Here is a 17,202-nt window from a genome sequence, read left to right as displayed (position 1 = left end):
ACGTAAAGTTGTAGGTAAATTTATAGATGACTATGCAAACATTGTATGAAGTGCCAAATGGGTTGTACAAAATATTCTTGTTACTGCAACATAAAGTTGCATGTAAATTTATAGATGACGATACAAACATCATATGAAGTGCCAAATGGGTTGTACAAAATATTCTTGTTACTACAGATTTTGAATAAATTTCTCATGATTCCAATAAATTTTGGTGGTAAGTATTTGTATTTTTTCATAAGAATGCTGCTGTAAATATATGTTCACACATTTCAATTTCAGCTTGTTGCTAAAAAAAAGAGAAAATCATTAAAGATTTACATTGGCACTTCATAGGCCCCATTCTCATCTACTGTCTGGAACTGGCAAATCGGTCTTGAAAAACACATCGCAAGACAGTTTTCCAAACTAGTGTGGAAAATTACTTAAGATCACTTCCAAGACCACTTTGAGCGTTCACATTATAATACGTGTGAAAGAGGTTTCCACTATTAAGACTGGTTTAAGAAAGTAGATGAAAACAGGGTCGTATTCAACTCACCTGTACAGTTAACATAATGCTGGATTCTGTTTGAAGGAAATACACCCTCCATTGTTTCATGGAGGAAGCTATTGAGTTTCTATTCCTATATGATTTATCTTGAAAGGTAGAAGGGCACTAACTGTGATTTAATGCCCCTTTTGCTTCTCAACTGACATGATGTCATTGCGGTATATTTCCGATTCGTCTAATGCCAATTCGTCTAAATTGCCAACTTGTCTAATATTGTTTGGTCTACCATCAGTTCGTCCACTCACTAGGTGGTCTTCTTTCATTTAGTCTAATGCCATTCCGTCTAATAACCAGTTGGTCCTATAGCCATTTAGTCCATATACAACTTGGTCTAATTTGACTAAGTGTTAAATTGTGCAAAATGAATGGAAATGATGTGGATATTAGACCAACTGGTTATTAGATGAAATGGTCATAGACGAAAGGGTGATTAGACGAAGTGATGATGCTAGTGGACCAAATGGTTGTTTTAGACAAAATGTTGATGGATGGAATGGCATTAGACTAAATGAAAGTAGACCATGTGGCGAGTGGACGAGTTGGCAGTAGACGAATTGGCAATTTACTGTCATTGTTATAGAGCTTATCATGGGCGTTTCATCAAATGTTTTCAAGTTTCAATCAAAATTATTGCTCAACTATCTCATTTCTCATATTTTCATATAAGGTCCATGGGCTCATAGATTTGGTGCATGGGTGAAAAATCATAAATGAAGACTTATTTAATGATTTATCCATTTTGATGTGCTCTTTCTCTTCACGATTTATCTGCCATATTTGATTAGCAAATGTATTATGCAGTGTAAATACTTTAGTTTTATATGAAAGACATTGTTTATCAGGTAATAGGTCTTCTATGGGAAGGCTTGACGTTAAAATGTAACCAGTCAATCTGTCAATGTATTATGCCAATTTTCCCAGTCTTGTAATTTGATATTGATGCCTGGATAAACTAGATGTAGATTTCGAGAAATATATAAAGTAAATGCTATCTGGAATGACCAATATATGAAAGCATGTTCATCAACATTACTATTTAATCAAGCGTGTCTGTCCAGGTCCAAGTACACAAAATGGCAGCTGGTTGTAATAGCAATAATGTAGTTATTTAGTTTCAATCAAAATCAGAAGAATTCGGTCTCTGTGTACTGGTGTTGTTTTATGTTTGTAATTTGTATCATTGGGCTTTTTACTGCTCTGTGGTACGAGATCCTGTCATTTCAGTGGGGAACAAAATTGAATTAATTTCTCATGTTAATAATGTCGTCAATGTAAATGTCATTTGTTCCTCCTCTCTCTTCGATACATACGTGTCTCAAAGTTTTCTTATCCTATTTTCACATGAATGCAGATATTACTCTTTCTACGTAGACAATATTACAATCTGTTTAGTGTAGTATTTGAAATGTCATCTTGTATTGTAATTTTCTTATTAACAGGACTGTCTAACCATGCACGATATACTTCTTCTTCCCCTATTTTTCTATCCGTCTCTTTTCCCCTCCACTCTGTCCACGTCCCATGTGATCTTTCTTTGTATAATGTGTCGACTTGGCCGACTTCTGTCCGTTGCACGGACCTCTCGCTTATGTTGAATCATGGGAATGGTGATGTCATCACTGCATAGATCAAGGTAGGCTTGTAGATATTTGTCGAAGTTTGGCGGCATGTCTTCATTTCTTTGTCAGCATGAAAAACATATCACTCATTTTGGCAAGCAGAGGAATGTGCAAGATTAACAAAAAAAATATTCAATTTTTGTGTTAACTGGTTGACTGTGTGTAAAATGTAGGAGTATTGTGGGCAGTATTTCTGCTACAAGTTTTTCTTACAATTTTAAATCATTGCAATAAGTTTTATTGGGGCAAGGGGCAGGAGAATTGACAACAAAACCTTGATTTTTCAGACTTTGCATTTGAAACAGTCAACCCATTTGAAAAATAGAAAATGAATGATGATAATTTCTGGCAAGTTTGGATTTGCTTCAAGGAGTTCTTTATATGCATTTGGTTTGTTTTGGCTTGTCTTGGTTTGTCATCAAAGTTTTTGTCTCACCTGCGAAGCAAAGTGAGACTATAGGCGCCGCTTTTCCGACGGCGGCGGCGACGGCGGCGGCGGCGGCGGCGGCGACGGCGGCGGCGGCGTCAACATCAAATCTTAACCTGAGGTTAAGTTTTTGAAATGACATCATAACTTAGAAAGTATATGGACCTAGTTCATGAAACTTGGCCATAAGGTTAATCAAGTATTACTGAACATCCTATTAGAGTTTCATGTCACATGACCAAGGTCAAAGGTCATTTAGGGTCAATGAACTTAGACCATGTTGGAGGAATCAACATCCAAATCTTAACCTGTGGTTAAGTTTTTGAAATGTCATCATAACTTAGAAAATATATGGACCTAGTTCATGAAACTTGGACATAAGGTTAATCAAGTATCACTGAACATCCTGCATGAGTTTCACGTCACATGACCAAGGTCAAAGGTCATTTAGGGTCAATGAACTTTGGCCGAATTGGGGATATCTGTTGAATTCCCATCATAACTTTGAAAGTTTATGGATCTGATTCATGAAACTTGGACATAATAGTAATCAAGCATCACTGAAAATTTTGTGCAAGTTTCAGGTCTCATGATTAAGGTCAAAGGTCATTTAGGGTCAATGAACTTTGGCCGAATCAGGGGTATCTGTTGAATTACCATCATAACTTTGATAGTTTATTGGTCTAGTTCATTAAACTTGGACATTTGAGTAATCAAGTATCACTGAACATCCTGTGCACGTTTCAGGTCACATGACCAAGGTCAAAGGTCAATGAACTTTGGCCGAATTGGGTGTATCTGTTGAATTACCATCATAACTTTGAAAGTTTATGGATCTGATTCATGAAACTTGTACATAAGAGTAATCAAGTATCACTGAATATCCTGTTTGAGTTTCAGGTCACATGATCAAGGTCAAAGGTCATGTAAGGTCAATGAACTTTGGCCATGTTGGGGTTTTTTGGTGAATCTCTGTAAGTTTATTGGTCTAGTTCATAAAAAGTGGACATAAGAGTAACCATGTATCACTGAACATCTTGTGCGAGTTAGAGTAGTATTCAAAGTCAGCACTGCTGCTATATTGAACCGCGTGATGCAGGTGAGACGGCCAGAGGCATTCCACTTGTTTGTGTACTCATCTTGGCTTGTTTTGGCTTCTCATCAAAGTTTCACCATATTTGTTTGGCTTGTTTTGGCTTAAAAAATCATCATCATCATCATCATCATGGCAAGTCTATATATTTGTGTCCATATGTGATTTCATATTCATTATTTTTTCATTTTTCTCAAATATTTGCAAGTACAAGGTCATAAATGCCTGCACAGATTTATACCATTCAATTTAATTGAATGCATACACTCTAAAAAATGTTGGGTAAAAGTGCTCCTTGAGGGTAATTTTGTGTCTAACCAATATTGGGCATTTCTATTTATCCAGTGAATTTGCCCATTCTAATTCTAATAGTAATTTGCTGGTCATTTTTTAACCTTACTGGACAATATGCTTCCCGCATTGGGTAAAATACTGCCTCAAACAGGTTGGACACATAATTACCCTTGTGCCGGTTAAAATTTTACCCAACATATATTTTTTCACAGTGTATAGAGTTTGCGTGCTTTGCCCTTCTTATCCTAAGAATGTTTTAATGTTATGATTAAGATGAGTGTGCCAAACTTGAGCGGCATTTTTGCATTGCATGAGAGCAAATATCTACCAGAACCAGTTTTATAAAAGAGTTGCAAAGACCAGTATAAACAAATTGCAAACCTTGAGTGAGGTGATTGATTTCTGCAAGAAGCCTTTCGCATGGCCTATATATCTATGTGAATTTCAAGTAAATCTGCACGAAATACACTGCTGAATGTACAAGCTGTCATTTGCATGCAAGCCAGCTTTACAGCTTACTCTGAAAAGTGAAAAATATTTATCTGCTTCAAGTTCTATCTTACCGTACTTTCTGCTATCCAGTTATTTAAATGTTTATTGTGATCATCATCATCATCATCACCATCATCATCATCACCATCACCATCACCATCACCACCATCACCATCACCATCATCATCATCATCATCATCATCATCATCACCATCATCATCATCATCATCACCATCACCATCACCATCACCACCACCACCACCACCACCACCACCACCACCACCACCATCATCATCATCATCACCATCACCATCATAATCATCACCATCACCATCATAATCATCACCATCATCATCATCATCATCACTACCACCACTATCATCACCACCACCACAAACGCCACCACCATCATCACATCATTATCATCATCATTAGACTTTGAGCTCATATAAAAAAAATAACTCATAACATGGTTTACTTCTTGAATTTTGAGTAAAATGAGAAATTTTGTGGATTGGAGATTTTGGTCTTTATTATGAATTATAATACTAAACAGAGCTTATTTAGTTTGTGCCTTTATCCCATGGGAGGGGGATGGGGTTTAATATTTCAGGCAATTGATGTTTCTATACAAAGAGCTTGCATACAGGATCACACATAGGTCCCCTCTCCACTGCAGATCATTAAAAGCAATTTTCGCAAAGCAAGCTCGGTCATGAATGCCACAAAGATACATGATTACTAGTCCACCGTCATATGAGGTCAGTCAAATTGATGATTATTCTTTTTTTGCGCTTTGATATTGAGCCTCGTTATCAATCCCGCAGCTCTGCAATCATTCTCCAAATTACATGTTCAATACTCTGCCCCCTGATTGTATCACATTGCTATTTGTCATGAGGACATAAATTATAGAACGGTATTTGAAAGCATTAAAGCTCTTTAGGAAATTACCTTGGTGCCTATCGCCGTGGCAACGTCATCGTTGCATGCCCAAATCAGAAAGTAGCCCCCTTTTTATTGCAATCTCATTGTCACAACTGTAATTGGGAAAATTCAACATCAAGCAATCATGTTTTGTCATATACTGGTATAATGGAAAGGGGATTAGAAGTCATTCTCTTCTAATTTCACTGGCTTGTGTTTGGCTGACTAGTTAGATAAGGATCGTTCTGTTGGGATGCTGTATTGGGCTTTATACCTGTTGGTCGTATTCCCAGATCAAGGGCCGGTTACACAAAATATGTGATTAATGATACAATTGTAACTATGAGTCTGTGGTGAGCCATGTACAGGATATTACAATCAATATTGCTTGTATCTCTTGGTATCGCAATGTTTTCCTTATCAGACTTTGATCAATTCGTAGATCTGAGGCCTGTAACATAAAAGATGCAATTAAATGTGTTATTAAGTGCAACTAGGTCTATTGAAAACCACATACAAAATGTAACAATCAGTGGTAAGTATTGATTGTATATATTTTTCTTAAAGGGGAAGTTAACCCTGACAAAAAGTTTATTGTAAAATTAGCAGAAAAAATAGTTAAAAATATTGCCGAAGGTTTGAGAAAAATTTATCAAATAATTAAAAAGTTATTAGAATTTCAATTATTTGATTTGTGACATCATATGCGAGTAGCATTCCTACATAGCGAATGGTAAAAAATCAATGAAATGTCATTTTCTCAGAAAATTGAAAATGTCTTTTACTTTTCCTTTTGTATATCAATAGACAAATCATTTCACAACCGATCATGAATAAAAAACAAAATCAAGTCATCAGGAACCATACAAAATTTGAAATTCATGCATTTTATGTTACATAACACATGGGGCAGCTGCTCCTTTATGATGTCACAAATCCAAAACTTTGAACTCTAATAACTTTCTTACTCTTTAACAGATTTTCCTCAAACCTTCACCAATATTTTTTACAATTTTTTCTGCTATTTTTAAAACAAAGTCTTCTTCAGGATGAACTTCCCCTTTAACATACTCACCCACCACCTGTAAGTTTATCTTATCAGCATAAGATATGAAAGAATTATTTTAAAATTATCGGTTGGAGTGTGCTGCTCTCTAAGTTTGATGGACATTATAGATTGCATTGGAGTTTTAAAAGTTACTGAGAAGGCCCCTCCCCCTATATCATAGCTTAATCACAATGCCAACATGGGGATGGGGGAGGAGGGGGGGGGGGGGTCTGTTGGTAGTATTAATCCTCAAATGGATTTAAACAACACTTGTGCATTCAACAGATCCATTCAGACCATTGATATCTGATAAAATATGATATAGCAAGATTTTCACTTAACATGTTCTCTGCAGTAGGCACAACATGCGGAATAATGGGGGGGGGGCTCTTTCGTTTATATACATGAACCTGTTGTCCGGGGGGGGGGGGGTGATGCAACTATGAATTAGTAAGGAATGCAATACGATGTAATGGATGCTTGGAAAATGTTAACCAAATATCTATCAGACAGCCGGATTGGAAGGGCCTTACTTAATTGATTCCCAATGCGAATCTGGTTAAGCTATGGAAACACAATTTGCTAGTTGAGTGTAGGATTTAAGTTGATTAAAGCAAGGTGATTGAAAGAGAGCAAGGGAGAGGGAGAGAGAGATATATGGAAAGACAGAAAAGGACATGGAACGACAGTAAGACAGATTGAAGGATAGATTTTTTTTAGTAGACGATAGAACAAATGCAAATGTGGAGAAGGATAATAATGTAAGGATGCAGATAATTAAGAATTTTAAAAGAAGATAGAAAAAAAATACTTTTGTTTCAATTGTGTGATTTGAATGTATGGCGGGTGATGGAAATGAATTTTAAAAGAAAACAGAGAATAGGAAATGAAAAAAAAACAAAATTGCAATGGCAATCATAAACGGAAGGAATCTGAAGTACGTATTAAACCTATCAGAAGGGTTAATAAGGATAAATAGAACCTCATTTAAACTAACTGAAAAACCTGTTTTCCCTTTCGTAGATTAATGAATAGCACCTAATTCATTAGTCTTGACCACTTGCGTGTGGATTGGATTTCTGTTTTATCCATTAGGCATGGCTAGAATATAGTAATAAAATGTATTTTCCAATTTTGTTGTTGTGATTTTAATTGTTATTGATTAGATGTGCTTGATGCGAGCTATATATTGCAGTGCTAGATCTCTTTTCCTCATAACCTCCTAGTTGTTTTTTAATCACACCACAGATGGCTATTAACTTTTACGCATTTAAACCAAACTTAATTGAATTAGACTTTTTATATTTTCACGATTCGTTACAGCTCACATTGTTTTTTTAATTGAAGCCATGATTTTAATCGTAGAAGATTATGCTCATTCTTTGTCTTTTAATATGTAACTCAACACACTAAACCTCATGGATTGAAAATTAATCTAGAGCGGTTCGGGTGATTGACTAATCAACATTCAATGTAGATTTAAACCTGAAAGATTTGAATTCAAAACTTGGAACGTTTGGAGTGAAACATTTTCAAGTAAATCTTTTGGATTTATTTAGATTGAACTTTAAATCCAAAGGATTTGAAATAAATGCAGATCAGCTGTAAATAGTGACCAGCTGAATATTGAATTTATTTTTAATCCTAAGGACTAACTTTGAAATCTCAAAATATTTAAAATCAAATCTTTTCGTTTTTAACTCCTCAATGTTTAGATCTTAATCTAAAATTTGACCGGTCACTCCTCAAAGCCGATCTGGATCTATTTTAAATCCTTGTAATTTAGAAAGTATTTGTTCGCATTTCGCAAGAAAGTTCCCAGTGAAGATATGCACTTTAGGACCTTCTTCCACTAACTAGTGATTGTATTCCATATGAGTGTTTCATTGAGTGTATGTTACATGTGATTTTCTGATAGAGATACACTGTAAAAACTGACACCAATAGGTGTTAGTAGAGGACCACACCCTGAGGTGTAAAAATTACACCCTAGAGATTAAACATAACACCAAAGAGTGTAAATGTAACAACAAAAGGTGTAATAACACCTAAAGGTGTAAAACTAATTTTAACACCAGTGTAAAATAACTGGTGTGGTCCTCTATGTACACCGGTTAACACCACAGTTTTTGCTGTGTAAAGACATTGATTGAGTCATGCCCTACTGGAAAGAACACAGTGTGCCACAGTGTGTTCACAGTGTGGAACGCAATGTGAAATCACCTTCACACTGCTAAATTTGTGCATTTCAACAGTGTGAATCACATATTCATATGGTCGACTGTGTGAACACGCTGTAAACAGTCACACTGTCGAAGTGTCCACAGTGTTGAAATATCTTCACACTGTTGAATTTGAGCATTTTAACAGTGTGAATAATATTTTCACTTAGTCCACTGTGTATAAACACTGATCACTGCTCTCTTTCATAACATTGTGTCATCTGAGACTAGAAAGGTATTTTTTCTTTTGTCTAAAGACACAATAGCATTTTAGGTGATCTCTCAATGGCTCAGAAATTGATAGTTTGAAAAATGGATTCATACAAGAAATATTGTGTGGGCTGGAAAAGTAAAGCCATGAAACAATACCTTTCAAAGTCTGAAAGGATCTTTGTACATGGTGACTCTCCCAGAGTGATCTCAGAATCATGTCTTGAACGCAACAAGTATATTTATACTGTATGTAATGTAATTCCGGGCCTCGGCAAGCTGCATGGAAGTGGTTGACAAAATTATTTGAACATTCTCCCCCCAAAAAACCATAATGGTCAATGTACAACATGAATGATAATGATTCTTGTGTTCATATGTTTTTGAGCTCAAAATTGTCTTTATTACTGCCCCCTAATAAAAAAAAAACACAATCAAATGAATGAATCTGTTTATCTCAGTCCGTATTGGGCCTTGGGGAAAAGCGGGAATTGAATGGGCTGAGGACTCTAAGGGTGCGTTTATTCGACACTTTTTTACCCTAGAATCATGATTAGAATCATGATTCAAATCACGATTCTGCAGAATCACGATTGCGTTTAGTCGAAATTGAATATAATCATGATTAGAATCACAAACATGAAACACGAAAAAAGGGGCGTTTGGAAAGACGTTTCTGTAGAATCACGAACGAAAAGGGTCGTATAAACGATATCGTGATTTGAATCATGATTCTATGACGTCATTGTGTCGTGCTTCTTCCGGGTTCGACTCAAAGGCGCGCGCTGTGTTTCGTGCAGGTTAATTTTCGTGTAGCAGATTGCCAGTGTACTAGTACCGGTATATGCCAATTGTCATGTGCATTTAGGAATTATCATTCTGTGTATTGTACCCCGGGGTTGTACTGTAGCGTCATTTGTATATTTCACTCAGGGTGACCAGATTTCACAAAATGAAATACGGGACAATTGACAAACGAAGATCAACAAAGAAGCCCACACAAAGTGTGGGCTTCTGAGAATCCATAGTATAATAATAAGACTTTTGAAAAAATATAAAGAATTAGAAGGGAAGGTGAACGAAAGAATGAAGGAGAGAAAGAAAATAAAGGAAAACAGAAGAAATAACAGAAAGTTAGAATAAAAGGATTAAAGAAATAATAAAAGAGATAAAAAAAGGTTTCCGTCATTCTTTGAAATGAATATAGAAAGAAAGGAAGGGAAGATTAATATAATAAATGTCTCGCAAAATAAAGGAGACAATTAAAGGGGGAAAGGTGAGAAAAAGGAGGAAAGAAAGAATGAAGGAAATAAACATGTTTCCTTCATTCTTTGAAAGAAAGAAACAAAAGAAAGAAAATAAAAATAAGGGAAAAGAATAAGAAGGGAAAAATGAAGAAAGGAATAAAGAATGGAAGGGAAGAATGAAGGGGAAGAGAACGAAAAAATAGAAAATAATGGAAGGAGAGAAAGAACGAAAAGAAACAGGAGACGAAGAGAGAAGGAAGCCAAGGTAATTATAAGGAAAGAAAGAATGAAGGAAATAAAAAAGTATATTGGATAAAGAAGGAAAGAAAGAAAAATGAACAGAGAGAGACAGAGAGAGAAAAGAAAATGTCGAGGAAAGAAAGATAGGAAATAAAGATAGATGGAACAAAAAAGGGCAAGCAGAAAGGATAGGGTATATAAAGAAAAGGGAAAAGTTCAAACTTCAAGTAAACAAAAAATCCAATCATCTAATAAAAAACATAACTTTATTTGGTGTTTTTTTAAATGTATTCTTAAAATTTTAAACATAAAATGTTTTAGAAATGAATAAAATTTCAAAGTGAAACATATTGTCAAACTTAAAAATTAGATGAAACATCGCGGCATCGTGCACACCAAGACTCAAAACGAAAGCTGAAACAACTATGAAAAGTCAATAACATTTTCCTCCGATTACATCTCCAAATCATTAAACTGAGAATCCATAGTATAATTATAAGAATTTCCCGCCGATTTTGTGATCATTTTGGTGGAAAAACTGTTTATCATGTGAGGTGTTTGCACCATTGAGAATTTGCTTCGATCCTCCATGCCTAGCTAGTAGCCTGCCACACACACAGGCAGGAGGCCAGTTCGTTTGCAATGTATTAGCAAGAAATCATCGCAGAACTTGCAAAAGTTTACAGTTATCGATTTAATTGTTGTCCCTGCTTCGTCAGCTGTTGGTTATTTAATGAAAATTCGTCACTTTTAAATGTATTAACTACATTTTGTTCAATATTCTGAAATACGGGACAATCCCGGGAAATACGGGACGTCTGGTCACCCTGATTTCACTGTTTTCATCAATCATGTCTTCAAGTTCCAAAGGCACAAATTGGACTGACGACGAACTCAGGGCTCTGCTTGTGCTTTGGGCTCAGCCTGAAGCACAAGCATCCCTTACCGGGATTCACAGAAATATAAGACGATCTACTTGCAAGGGAGGGATTTCAACGGAGATGTGGCACCGCCTGTCGAGACAAAATTAACAGAATTCGTGCCCAGTACTACGGCTACCGAACACCATTTTTGATGAACCGACAAGATTGAATACAAGTAAACAAAAACAATACGAGGTACAATACACGGAATTCTGGAAGTAAAAGATTTATTTTTCGGAAGCCGAGTTGCACTTGCACAAACGATCGCGCGTACGTTAGCTCCGGTGGCAGCAAAAATCTAGCAGCCGACGTGAAGTTAGAAACACGCGCGAAAATGTTGACCTATACTTCCTGGGTCAAACTGCGCACTGTGATGCGCACTGGATCGGCCCGAATTCAGGGAGAAACAGCGTTAGAAAGATGGTCGTATAAACGCTGATTCTGTCGGATCGTGATTCATGTTGCTGTTTTGAATCATGATTCAAATCGTGATTCCAATCATGATTCTGGGTTGAGGTCGCATAAACGCAGCCTAAACAGACGATGTGCAATTCAAGTAAATGACACTTCAATAAAAAATCATGCACATAACCTGCCCTTACGATGCACTCCCCCACAGCCATCACATTGCATGAGGAACCCAATCCAGCTTTCACTGTTGCCATGGCAACATAAAACCATACCCGACTTGTTCCATTTCATCTCTCCCCCAACTCTATAAATCCTTTTCTTCCCTCATCCATTTAGGCTAATTGCCAAGTATACAAGCATCATCGTCTATCCAATACACCATTTGTCAATGTGATCTTTTTGTCAATTTGTTTGAAATGAAATGCTATTTAAATGTTCTTCTGTCACTGTGGTCTGCAATGCTTGCTTAATTATAATAATAATAATAATAATAATAATAGAGGTATATTTACCCAGGGTAGCCACTTCAGTTCCGAAAACTGTTCTCCCAGCGGGCCCTGCTGTTATTATTATTATCGTGCTCATAAGGAGCTAAAGCTTTAAGCAGGCCTCATTATAAATCAAGTTTATGAACTTGCAGATTTGCTTTGTAAAGCTTTTTTGTTTCAATCATTGAAATAGAAGAATTTATTGTTTCTATTATACTAAGATGTATTCTTTTATATAGAGGGTTAAATGCTCCATTAGCATTCCACCCATATTTCTGTGAAGCCCGGTTTTAATAAAAAATGTATATACACTCTAAAAATTGTTTAAACCAACCAAAAAGTTGGTTGAAATATGAAGTGATCGACTGTTGGTCAAAAAGATCTCAATTCATTTTGCATAGATTCTGTTGAACCAACAGAAAGGTTGGTTGAATTTTTTGTTGGGATGAATGTATAATATTTTGGCAGAAAAAGCTAAAAAGCCACAAAATCTTTACATAAAGAATGGCCTTCTCAATCTCTGGAGCTAATATTTGATAAAGTTGATAAATGAAATGTTATTGATACAGAATGAATGTGCCTTTCATTTCTCCTAACATGGCCCAAATCCATAATTTTTTTTATATCCTTTGTGCTTTGATTTTAATCTATCTCACATTTTACTCATGCCTAATGCACAATCCATGGTAAGTGCTCACTCAACTACACCGATGGCAAAAGGAAGTTAGTTGCAAATTTAACCTTTTCCAAAAAAAAAAGAATATGATATCCGTACTTCACATGTCATCGACCTAAATGGTGAATTTTTGCTTTACGGCAGATACTTTTGTTGAATCTCTTATTTTCAGGGTATTGCTATTCATATGTGAAAGACTCTGCTCACGATTCTTGCGTTACCTCATTTATCGTCCTTTCAAATGTGTGATGCAAGTCCTTGCTCTGCATATCTTGGATGGTTGCGTCAGCACCTCCTACCATTGGCCAACAACCCAAATTCAGAATAAAACAAAAATTGGTGAGGTAAAACTGATCGAACAAACTCGATTAAGAAAATATCAAATATTGTTATTACATTCCTCTACACAGATGTGAAAATGAATTAAATTCGGAATCGTAATGACGTCATTGTAATGTTTGGAACTACAATTTTTAGCCTATGTGGCTACTACTGCAATCTGAAGGCTTTGAATTATTGAAAATTCTGATAGTAATACATGTAGTAGAAATGGAAATATCAGCAACTCAGTTTTGGCTCTTACGTCTTTTACTTCCTTTTGCCATTGTAGGGTGGAATGGTAAGCACGGCTTTTTCAATTTCTGAGAAAGGGGTTGCATTCACCAAATAAAAACACTGAAAAAAGAGATGGTTAGTGACAAAGATGCACAGAATTAATCAGGGATATTTTCTGCAGGAAACGAATGTCAGATTAAAGAAAGAAGATACAGCTTTCAGAATTTATGATCACATAATGTAAGAAAAAAAGCTGATATTGCCAAAAAGTGCCAACAGCATTAATGCTTGCTAAAATTGAATAATGAAAATAATGATATATATCTCTGTGAGTACTTGTGAGAGAGAAAATGAGCATGTTTTCTGCAAAATGAGTGATTTTTTTGCAGTCTCGATATTGAATCAGTTGTGTAGCATACCATGTTAGAGTGAACATCCCATATAATTCATCATCATCATCACTATCATCGTCATCATCATCATCACTATCATCGTCATCATCATCATCACCATCATCATCATCATCATCATCACTATCATCGTCATCATCATCATCACCATCATCACAATCATCATTATCATCATCATCATCATCTTTATCACCATCATCATCATCACCATCATCACCATCATCATCATCACCATCATCACCATCATCACAATCATCATTATCATCATCATCATCATCTTTATCACCATCATCATCATCATCATCATCATCATCATCTTCATCATCATCTTCATCTTTATCATCATCAGCAGCAGCAGCAGCAGCTGCATCATCATAATCATAATCATAATCATCATCATCTTCACCATCATCATCATCATCATCTTCACCATCATCATCATCATCATCATCATCATCATCATCATCATCATCATCACCACCACCACCACCACCACCATCATCATCATCACAATCATTTTCATCATCGTCACCACCATCATCATTACAATCACCATCATTTTCATCATCACCATCACCATTATCATCATCATCATCACCACCACCACCACCACCACCATCAACATCATCATCATCATCATCACCACCACCACCACCATCGTCACCATCACCACACCCATTCATTTTTGCTTTAACCCATCTCATCCCATCTTGTTTCCTTTTTGAACCAATGCATGCCTCTGATATGTGACCCATCCATGTTTTCATTGTGATGTGTGCTGCATCCATTTTTTGACTGCATGTTAATGTTGTAAAAACACACTGCACCCACCCCTCACAGTAAACGGCCGAGCACTCCAATCTTGAGGTGAGTTGATCATCGCGCATCCATCCTAACACACCCATTAATACAAATTCGTGTATGGTCTTAATTCATGAAAAATAGTTTACATGCTCCTGTGAATGTTACTGTAAAAAATTGAATTATTTTGATTTTAAATATACCAGTGTCCTTTATTCATAACAAGTTGCAATGTTTATGATGATTGTTTGTAAAAGATGTTCTTACAAGAAAGAAACTTTAAAACAAGTGTAAAGTGTTATAGAATATTAGATGTGTTGATGGTGGTGATGATGATGATGGTGATGATGACAATGATGATGCTGATGAAAATGATGATGATGATGATGATGATGATGATGATGATGATGATGATAATGGTTATAGCAATGATAATACCGTAACTTGAAGATTAGAAAGTCTCAGGCATTATTTCAGGTTGTCCTCAATTTCCCTCTAACATTCCCTTACGTGTATGTGTGCTGGTATTGCCCCCTTTTCGCCTTTCAAAAACGGAAGCAAGAAATCGGGAATGAGACTTCAAAAATTATCATTTACTCGGGATGAGGTAGACTGTCTGCTGATTCATCATGTTTTCTGCTCGCTGCCTCGATGATGTAAATGTCTGATTAATTGTAGTTTCCAAGTACAGACCCTATGTAGACATGCTATAAAGCACGATATAACTTACAAAAATTTCTTCAATTAAATCATTAAACTCTCCCAACTTTACAAGCTTTATTATTGATAATGTGCATACTAGTAATAACGAGCGTTGGACAATGATTCAGGCAGTTCCGCGTAAGATATACCACGTTAATTTCCTTATAGTGTCTGTACTATGCAGACTAACTTTTGAAGAGGTACATAGGGGCGGTTACCTGTTGATGAAAAATGCCAAGGTGAAATGGATTGATGAGCAGCCGTATATGACGTTAGTATTGAAATAACATTGGAGAGAGGGGAGCTTGGTGACTTGTAGTAAAATATTGTATGTTAAATTATAACGGAAGATTTTACTTGTCAGGGTTCCCAGCCCATCAGGCAAAATTATTTTACTTTTTTCCAGTCGGGGGAGAAATCATGGAATTTTGATTGACCCAAAAGTCGAAAGCACGGTCGTCAGTCAGACTCTGTTATATTTTGATGCATATCCAAACAACATCCATTGAATGACTTGTTATGGTGGTATTAATAAGTTTTATGTTATTGTTTTTACACTGAAAATACATGTAATTCACTGCAACAACTTAGAAAACATGCGTAACTGGGAGTGGGTTCAAATGATTATCAGGGAATCTTTAAACTTCATCAGAGAAAAATCAGGGAATTTTGTTTTCTTGAAAAGTTGGTAACCCTGTTGACTAATGGCTTAATGCAGATTTGTATTTGAAGAGAACAACATTTCTTAGCTCAAATCACCAATGATACCCTAAATTCAAAGTGTAAACATATTCATGAAACATGGTTTCTTTGGGAAAGCATTTAGACACTTGTTTTCTCCCTTATGTAAGACTACCAACCACGTATCGCAGATTGTTGAGCTTGATCCATGAAGTAAAAGGTCAGTGTTGTGTATATCTTTTGCAATTAAACCCACATTGAAGTTGACTTATAATTCCTGAATATCACTACTTACAAAATTAAAATCAAAGCTGCAGTACTATATGGGTGACCTTCTAAAGCATCAGATTTTATCTAGATACATCTCCAAGAAAATGAAATGAAAATTCAATGATTTTTTAAGCGATTATCTCACTCCAGGCATTATGAGTGTAGAAAATGCATTATGAATTTGATTAATTACTGACGAGAGTATAAGATGAAATAAAATGCATACTTTCTGAGATTTCTTGTGATTTTCAGTAGACCTAACATGTGACGTGCTGCACGTGTTTTAAGATGGCAGTTCACTTAGGAAATTCAATTTTCTGGTGCATTAGACCTCCAATGAATCAAGAATGTTTATTCCCTGTAAAAAAAAGCCAGATTTTTTAAAACCACTGGCTTGAAAGCAATCCCATCCAGATAACTGCTTGAAGGGGAAATCTACTTCGATCTAATGTTGAGTGGTTCACAATAACAATTAAAAAAGATGTATCTGGGTAAAAAAGTAAACTTCCATAAAGTGAGTTCAATACACTATTTTTAGATCCCAAACTCTTGTAGATATGAAAGATACACCTTGGAAATAATTGTTTATATTTTTATATGTAGTTTATGTGTGGCAAGAAAATACAAAGAGATACCAGTGGATGTTGGTAGATCCAGGGGGAGGGGCCCACAGAAATTTTCAAGCTTGCGGCAAGCTTGCGGCATGCTAGTAACTCGCATGCGGCTAGCTTAATAAGCGTGTAATATGCGTGCAGAGTAATAGTTACGCGATCTTTTAGCGAACAGAGACTGTTTGCTAGCGTGCACTCGCTTATTAAGCGAGCGCCCTGCTAGTCGCATGCTAGTAACTAGCATGTGGCACGCTTAAATTTCTGTAGGGGGCGCGCGCGCAACCACCCTTTCTGTAGGAAAA

At 36.1% G+C, this 17,202-nt stretch overlaps 1 protein-coding gene across 5 annotated transcripts in view; it reads left to right on the top strand.

Annotated features, from left to right (window-relative positions):
• The window catches only part of LOC121415181 (sodium/calcium exchanger 1-like), a 94,735-nt gene that overhangs the window by 54,588 nt on the left and 22,945 nt on the right, over window positions 1-17,202 (top strand). For 2 of the 5 annotated variants that reach the window (XM_041608328.1, XM_041608331.1), the window contains one exon: window positions 2,181-2,186. The exons of 2 other annotated variants lie outside the window; for them this stretch is intronic. In XM_041608328.1, the coding sequence (XP_041464262.1) occupies window positions 2,181-2,186 (6 nt within the window). Of the gene's footprint in view, window positions 1-2,180; window positions 2,187-14,675; window positions 14,703-17,202 lie in introns of all 5 variants that reach the window. One more of the 5 variants, XM_041608330.1, reaches the window with a different exon arrangement.

This window comes from Lytechinus variegatus, chromosome 5 (genome assembly GCF_018143015.1).
Source record: "Lytechinus variegatus isolate NC3 chromosome 5, Lvar_3.0, whole genome shotgun sequence".
In the NCBI taxonomy this organism is placed as follows: domain Eukaryota; kingdom Metazoa; phylum Echinodermata; class Echinoidea; order Temnopleuroida; family Toxopneustidae; genus Lytechinus; species Lytechinus variegatus.
The sequence above is the reverse complement of the archived record's forward strand: the minus strand, read 5'-3'. Positions and strand labels throughout refer to the sequence as shown.